We start from the raw sequence: 8658 nt of genomic DNA on the forward strand, positions 1-8658 counted from the left end.
GCCGTGTGCATGAGGCCTTAGAGCAGGCATGCTCAATCTGCGGCCCTACAGCTGTTGTAAAACTACAACTCCCACAATGCCCTGCTGTAGGCTGTTCGCATGCTGGGAGTTGTAGTTTTGCAACAGCTGGAGGGCCGCAGGTTGAGGATGCCTGCCTTAGAGGAACAGTCCAAGAAAAAACTTTGTTATGCCTAGCACAGGGGCTAGGTATGATTTAGGAGTCAAAGACCACCAGGAGAGCTGAAGCAAAGACCCCTGCACTAGGCATAACACCATGTACAAGGCTTTTCCTGGAGCGCTTTTTTAAGTTATCAGATTATTTATTTTTTTTTGGGATCAAACTGGAGGCTGCGCTAGAAAAAAAAATATAGCAGGAAATAATGATTTTATATAATGGAGTTAATACTTGGACTACAGCAATGGTTCATTCAAATCGTATAGTAATAGGCCAATGGCATTTTACCATGAAGCATATAAATCTGGACCAATCATCCGCAGTGGCGGCTCTGCCATGGGTATGATTCTTATCCAGAGTGAAGGTTTTTTTGTTTGCAGGTCCACAGTATGGGCACAAAACTTGGACCTCTTACTGTTCTACTGAAGATCAGAAGTTCATTTTACTGGAGTCCAGGTCACAGATACAGCCAGAGAAAAGTTTATTGAAAATAAAAAACCTAGTTCAATGTGATGCCCTGACAGACACTATTCCTCTTTCGGTTCCTTTACTCTCATAACTCCGTGTCCTCCAAACTGTGGCTCTCCAGCTGTTCTGAAACACTAAAGTTACAACATGCTGGGAGTTGTACTTTCACATAGTGGTAAGATAATGGCTGGCTTCTGTAATGAACATAAACCTTAACGCAAACTGGGCATAGGTGTGGACAACCTGATCCCACCTTTCCATTTGTCCTTGCTCATCTCTTGGCTTAAGATATCCCAAGATGAACAGCACAAGAAAAATGAAACTTCAACACCTGACAGTAATGTAAAAGTGTTCCCCCCCCAAAGCCGGTCATCTCAGGATCTCTAGAGCAAAAGGTTAGAAGGACACACATCTGCACAAGCTTCAAGGGTTGTATTGACCATTACACAGGCATCGAGACCCTCCAGCCTCCCTGGTTATAGCTTTGTCCATGCAGCATCTCATGACAAGGGTCATACATCTACTCAAGTGCTCCATTGTCTGCTACGATACAAGTTTTTGTGTGCCAGTCATGATTGAATTACTCAAGAGTGTGGGAGAAAAAGAACCCGCCAAGAAGTCTCCAAGATCTATGATAGGAGATGACAAGTCTCCTCCTGGCTGCCTCTAAGCAGTAGAGCTTTATGTGTGGTCAGCAGACAAGTCTCATGGATTTTCTTATCTGATCCATGCATTGCTTGTCTTAGGTTTACCCATAATCATGACAGCCCCCTGGCCGCCTTCCTGGCTGCTAACCTGTCGGTGCACTGTTTGTATTAGATGAGGACTTCTCTGGCTTCCAGGCCTGAGAGATGGATTTTGTGTCAAGGGCAAGGAAGGGCAGCTGCTCCAGACTGCTCGGCGCCTCCCAAACACCTGTTTAACTCAGGTTAAAGTATCACCACATACAGGTGAGGAGGCTTCCTTCTACAGCGAGAGTCCTTCAAGCAAGACCAAATCTTAACCCTTTGTAGTCACCAGACTTCAAAGTGTAGGACTAAATGGCCAACCTGTACCTGCAAGAAGCAGTAAATTAGTCATGTTTACTGCACCCTCCCTGGTACTGTTCTTTAAATGGTCCAACCACTCCACTATGGTCCTGTTTAGTAACACCGGTGGGATGACCTACCAGCACCACCCATTTTAGGTTTGGAATATCTTCTAGTATTCATAAATGGGAGAAACCTCCAATCCTTCCAGGAGAAAACTTTAAAGTGCAATATAAGTCACTTCAGACTGTAGGGCCGGCTGCCTAGAAGAGGTTGGAAAATTATAATAAACTATAATATATATTTTCTCCAATATATGTAGTCAACAAGACCATATAGGGTTGAATAAAGTATAACCCTGACCTAGAACGTAAGGTAAGTGCAATGAAGTACCTAAAACTTCTCACCATGACCATATAGATGTAGCTGAGCTCAATTTGTCACTTCATTCAATTAACGTATATTAAGTCCCCCAGATGACCACGAGATGCACCAAATTCTGCTCTACTTCATTGTCAGGTAAGGCTACTTTGACATTAGCGTTTCTTTTGCTGATCAGTCATGGAAAAAACGCTTTTGTTACAATACATCCGTCATGAAAGGATCCGGTTGTATTAGGTCTTATATAGACATGACGGATCAGTCAGGAACATCATTGAAAGTCAATGGGGGACGGATCCGTTTTCTATTGTGTGATAAAACAGATCCGTTCCTATTGACACGTTGTGTGTCAGGTTAGATCCTTCTTGCTCCACACCACACCGGACAGAAAAAACGCTGCTTGCAGAGTTATTCTGTCCGCGATGGGAGCGCAACCAAACAGAACGGAATGCATTTTGGTGCATTCCGTTTCGTTCAGTCTTGTCCCCATTGTACAACGAATGGGGGACAAAACTGAAGCGGAATTGAAAACGCTAATGTGAAGATAGCCTTAACACAACTACCACCATGAGGGAGCCCCTTTGGTCATCTTTAGACAGCGCCAAGACTTATTGCACCGCCGCCCAAGACGGCCATAAAGCTGAGGGCTTGCCCATTTCTGCAGGAGCCGCTTGCACTGATTTCTGATGACTAGCGTTGTTGGTCTTATCATCCTTGATCCAAGTAAAGCTTCTTTAGAGTTCAAAGTCTCCTAGATAAATCATTTACAGGTACAGGTCAAGGAATGTGAATCATATGGCGTCTTGGCACGGGCTAGCAATAGACATGGTGGGAAGAAGTTTGCACATTAACCATCACAAGATTAAAAGGCACAGCACTAAAAAGGAGTCATTTCAATAAACACCATTGATTTATTTTGTATAAAAAGCTTACAACCAAACTTTTATAAAAAGTTCAGCATGATTAAGTCTCATTACACATTTGCAGAAATCGGACATCTCTGCTACTGTACAGGGGGGGGTGTAAGGAGGGGGGGGGGACTTGGAATAAAGAGTTCACAACGTCTTCATTATCTATATACAGCGTAATCATGGAGTCCGATCTGATAAAATCTCTATAGCCGATACTCCTCTTGTTGCCTCCGCGCTTCAAACCTTTTTATTTAATAAAAGGCTTTTAAAACAAAAACAAAAAAAAAGCTGATGGTAAAAGTGGCAAATCCCTTGTGGTACGACGTTCCACTCCCCATGTAGGAGAGAATAAGTAAAGAATTAAGCCTTCCGCCTTAGGAAAGGTCTAGCATAGTTTATTTTTTTCATAAATAACTAAAAACAGCAGTCCAAAGCTTGGCTGGGAATGCAAAGAAAATAAAAAAATAAAAATTAGGGCAAAAAAAAGAAAAAATAAAAAAGAAATTTGGATGAGAGTCTCTTTTCATAGCCACATTGAATCCCCTTGTTCCACAAGCTTCTGTACAAATGCCGTACTCAAATAATGAAATAGAGAAGTCTTGTAGCCATGTTGTGCAAAGAAAAACAGTCAATGTGAACACCTGCAAGAGATTGAGAAGGAGGGTTTCAGTGGAAGAGATCAGTAGACAGACTGGCGCCAGTGAGGAAGCCACCACTGCACATTTAACCAAACACTCATGCTCCAGATGTACACAGGAGCTGGAGGTTAACCCTTCCCACCCTGGAAGCCAGGTCCATCCACGAGACCCCCCCACCACAACCCGATTAACCCTTTAACGCCCCCCACAGACACTCTGCGTAGACCAATTTAAACGCCCTCCCTCCCCAGATCATACAATCACAGTGCATTGCGAGAACGCGGCGACCTCTTTAAGGGCATCAAGAAATGAATACGACCAGTCAGGGTTCCCAGGCATAACACAGGTTAAACGGTAACATATGATGCGGGAGGAGGGGGGGGGGGGGGCGTCCTCAAACCCGTTCTGTTTGGATCCATTTAACTGCAATAAATGTAGGCGCCAGTCGGCTGCTTGCACCAATTATTTGATTAAATGCAGCCACTTTAGGATGATGACAGGAGCCCACAAGACGTTCAGGGAGAATTCCCAGCATGTCACATAGGAGGGGTGGGGGTGGGGGGTGTACATAAAGGGAAATGCCATTATAACAATTAATAAAGGGAACCCATGCAGTCAGCGGATCTCTATAGGAACGGCACAAGCTACGCAGAGAGGGACACTCACCATTTTGCTTAAGGACAAAGAGCTTTGCTGTCATTCGTGACGAACTCTGTTGATAAATCAGACGCCTGGAGAGAGAGAGAGAAGAGAAAAAGCAGCACGTGTTACTAGGAGGCAATGGGATGCGGATGGGCGCACAGGGGCGATGGGGTGCACACCAGGGGATGGGTGAGCAGCCACCTGGCATTGGGCTCATTGAAGACCAGGCAGAGGGAGCAGCGTGCAAGTCCTGAGGGGATGGGGCACGCATCACAGCGCAAGAGCCAACATGGCCACAGACAGGGCAATTTTTAATATCCAAATGATCCGCCATAGCAGGAACAATTTAATTTTTGTGCACATTTACCATGACCGCTAAATACAAGATGCAATAACCCAAATATGAAGGTATGTGACAAATACAAATACACCAGGGAAATCCTCATCTACCAAATGGGGAGCTGCATCAAAGGGGTTAAGGGGTGCAGCACAGTCTTTACCCCATTATCTGCAGGGTCTATCAGAGGAGGTGGGTGCTGGGGACAGGGGCAGTACCTGCAGGGTCAGGATGCTGATGTCTGTGTTGAGGGTGGTCAGGGGGCTTCTGTTGGAGGAAGGGCTGGACAGCCTCGGGTGGTGCAGGCTGACAATGCTGGGGTGAGAGTCCAGGGCGATCTGCAGGTCCAGGATGTAATCGATGACATGCTGGAGGATTTCCATCTTGCTGACCTTCTTGTTCTGCGGGATGCTGGGCACCAGCTCCTTCAGCTTGGAGTAGCAGTCGTTCATGTTGTACAGGAGGCTCATGGGGTCATCCACTGGCGTCTTGCTCCGGGAGATGCCCAGGCTATGCTCCGTTAGGCTGCTTTTCCGGACGGATCGTACAGGGCTGAAAGCTTTCATGTTTACCGGACTATACAGAGCCGTGACTGCCAATCAAAACCACACAAACTACCGCACGACACTGTCAACCTCAGAGTGAGCTCAGCGGCGAGGAGCACCGCCTTATATACCCCAGCACGGAGCGTCTGACAGGTGGGTGGGGCATTGCGTCCGGATTGGCTGGAAGCGGCGACCGCGCTTTACTATTGGCTGGGAGCGTAAACTCACGGAATGTGAATTCCTTCCGCATTCTAAACCAATGACAGGCGCGGTGGGCGTGGCCTGTGTCATCACAGCTGTGCTAGTAAATAGTCGGCCTCGCTAAGTGACATCACATAGCGCGGGCTGCGGCGAGCGGACCACACCGGTAGTGCAGCGCCCGATACTACAGTGTGTGACCGGGTGTACTGCAGCGCCCGATACTACAGTGTGTGACCGGGTGTACTGCAGCGCCCGATACTACAGTGTGTGACCGGGTGTACTGCAGCGCCCGATACTACAGTGTGTGAGCGGGTGTACTGCAGCGCCCGATACTACAGTGTGTGACCGGGTGTACTGCAGCGCCCGATACTACAGTGTGTGACCGGGTGTACTGCAGCGCCCGATACTACAGTGTGTGACCGGGTGTACTGCAGCGCCCGATACTACAGTGTGTGACCGGGTGTATTGCAGCGCCCGATACTACAGTGTGTGACCGGGTGTATTGCAGCGCCCGATACTACAGTGTGTGAGCGGGTGTACTGCAGCGCCCGATACTACAGTGTGTGAGCGGGTGTACTGCACCGTCTGATACTACAGTGTGTGACCGGGTGTACTGCAGCGCCCGATAAACAGTGTGTGACCGGGTGTACTGCAGCGCCCGATACTACAGCGTGTGACCGGGTGTACTGCAGCGCCCGATACACAGTGTGTGAGCGGGTGTACTGCAGCGCCCGATACTACAGTGTGTGACCGGGTGTACTGCAGCGCCCGATACTACAGTGTGTGACCGGGTGTACTGCAGCGCCCGATACACAGTGTGTGACCGGGTGTACTGCAGCGCCCGATACTACAGTGTGTGACCGGGTGTACTGCAGCACCCGATACACAGTGTGTGAGCGGGTGTACTGCAGCGCCCGATACTACAGTTTGTGAGCGGGTGTACTGCAGCGCCCGATACTACAGTGTGTGACCGGGTGTACTGCAGCGCCCGATACTACAGTGTGTGACCGGGTGTACTGCAGCGCCCGATACTACAGTGTGTGACCGGGTGTACTGCAGCGCCCGATATACAGTGTGTGACCGGGTGTACTGCAGCGCCGGATACTACAGTGTGTGACCGGGTGTACTGCAGCGCCCGATACACAGTGTGTGACCGGGTGTACTGCAGCGCCCGATACTACAGTGTGTGACCGGGTGTACTGCAGCACCCGATACACAGTGTGTGACCGGGTGTACTGCAGCGCCCGATACTACAGTGTGTGACCGGGTGTACTGCAGCGCCCGATACTACAGTGTGTGAGCGGGTGTACTGCAGCGCCCGATACTACAGTGTGTGACTGGGTGTACTGCAGCGCCCGATACTACAGTGTGTGAGCGGGTGTACTGCAGCGCCCGATACTACAGTGTGTGAGCGGGTGTACTGCAGCGCCCGATACTACAGTGTGTGAGCGGGTGTACTGCAGCGCCCTAGACTACAGTGTGTGACCGGGTGTACTGCAGCGCCCGATACTATAGTGTGTGACTGGGTGTACTGCAGCGCCCGATACTACAGTGTGTGAGCGGTTGTACTGCAGCGCCCGATACTACAGTGTATGAGCGGGTGTACTGCAGCGCCCTATACTACAGTGTGTGAGCGGGTGTACTGCAGCGCCCGATACTAGAGTGTGTGACCGGGTGTACTGCAGCGCCCGATACTAGAGTGTGTGACCGGGTGTACTGCAGCGCCCGATACTACAGTGTGTGAGCGGGAGTACTGCAACGCCCTATACTACAGTGTGTGAGCGGGTGTACTGCAGCGCCCGATACTACAGTGTGTGAGCGGGTGTACTGCAGCGCCCTAGACTACAGTGTGTGACCGGGTGTACTGCAGCGCCCGATACTAGTGTGTGACTGGGTGTACTGCAGCGCCTGATACTACGTGTGTGAGCGGGTGTTATGCAGCGCCGATACTACAGTGTGTGAGCGGGTGTACTGCAGCGCCCGATACTACAGTGTGTGACCGGGTGTACTGCGCCCGATACTACAGTGTGTGACCGGGTGTACTGCACCGTCCGATACTACAGTGTGTGACCGGGTGTACTGCACCGTCCGATACTACAGTGTGTGACCGGGTGTACTGCACCGTTCGATACTACAGTGTGTGAGCGGGTGTACTGCAGCGCCCGATACTACAGTGTGTGAGCGGGTGTACTGCAGCGCCCGATACTACAGTGTGTGAGCGGGTGTACTGCAGCGCCCGATACTACAGTGTGTGAGCGGGTGTACTGCAGCGACCTAGACTACAGTGTGTGACCGGGTGTACTGCAGCGCCCGATACTATAGTGTGTGACCGGGTGTACTGCAGCGCCCGATACTACACTGTGTGAGCGGATATACTGCACCGCCCGATACTACAGTGTGTGAGCGGGTGTACTGCAGCGCCCTATACTACAGTGTGTGAGCGGGTGTACTGCAACGCCCTATACTACAGTGTGTGAGCGGGTGTACTGCAGCGCCCGATACTACAGTGTGTGAGCGGGTGTACTGCAGCGCCCTAGACTACAGTGTGTGACCGGGTGTACTGCAGCGCCCGATACTACAGTGTGTGAGCGGGTGTACTGCAGCGCCCGATACTACAGTGTGTGACCGGGTGTACTGCAGCGCCCGATACTACAGTGTGTGACCGGGTGTACTGCAGCGCCCGATACTACAGTGTGTGACCGGTGTACTGCAGCGCCCGATACTACAGTGTGTGAGCGGGTGTACTGCAGCGCCCGATACTACAGTGTGTGACCGGGTGTACTGCAGCGCCCGATACTACAGTGTGTGACCGGGTGTACTGCAGCGCCCGATACTACAGTGTGTGACCGGGTGTACTGCAGCGCCCGATACTACAGTGTGTGACCGGGTGTATTGCAGCGCCCGATACTACAGTGTGTGACCGGTGTACTGCAGCGCCCGATACTACAGTGTGTGAGCGGGTGTACTGCAGCGCCCGATACTACAGTGTGTGACCGGGTGTACTGCAGCGCCCGATACTACAGTGTGTGAGCGGGTGTACTGCAGCGCCCGATACTACAGTGTGTGAGCGGGTGTACTGCACCGTCTGATACTACAGTGTGTGACCGGGTGTACTGCAGCGCCCGATAAACAGTGTGTGACCGGGTGTACTGCAGCGCCCGATACTACAGCGTGTGACCGGGTGTACTGCAGCGCCCGATACACAGTGTGTGAGCGGGTGTACTGCAGCGCCCGATACTACAGTGTGTGACCGGGTGTACTGCAGCGCCCGATACTACAGTGTGTGACCGGGTGTACTGCAGCGCCCGATACACAGTGTGTGACCGGGTGTA

At 50.8% G+C, this 8658-nt stretch overlaps 1 protein-coding gene across 1 annotated transcript; it reads right to left on the reverse strand.

Moving 5' to 3' along the window:
- Positions 1-2940: 2940 nt before the first annotated feature.
- On the reverse strand, positions 2941-5225 carry ID2 (inhibitor of DNA binding 2). Its single transcript, XM_044289903.1, has 3 exons — positions 4799-5225; positions 4268-4332; positions 2941-3604 (listed from the first exon to the last, which is right to left on the reverse strand). The coding sequence occupies exons 1-2, from the start codon at positions 5144-5146 to the stop codon at positions 4276-4278; spliced, it is 405 nt and encodes a 134-aa protein (XP_044145838.1). The 5' UTR covers positions 5147-5225; the 3' UTR covers positions 2941-3604; positions 4268-4275.
- Between the last annotated feature and the right edge of the window lie 3433 nt (positions 5226-8658).

This window comes from Bufo gargarizans, chromosome 4 (assembly GCF_014858855.1).
Source record: "Bufo gargarizans isolate SCDJY-AF-19 chromosome 4, ASM1485885v1, whole genome shotgun sequence".
Lineage (NCBI taxonomy): Eukaryota > Metazoa > Chordata > Amphibia > Anura > Bufonidae > Bufo > Bufo gargarizans.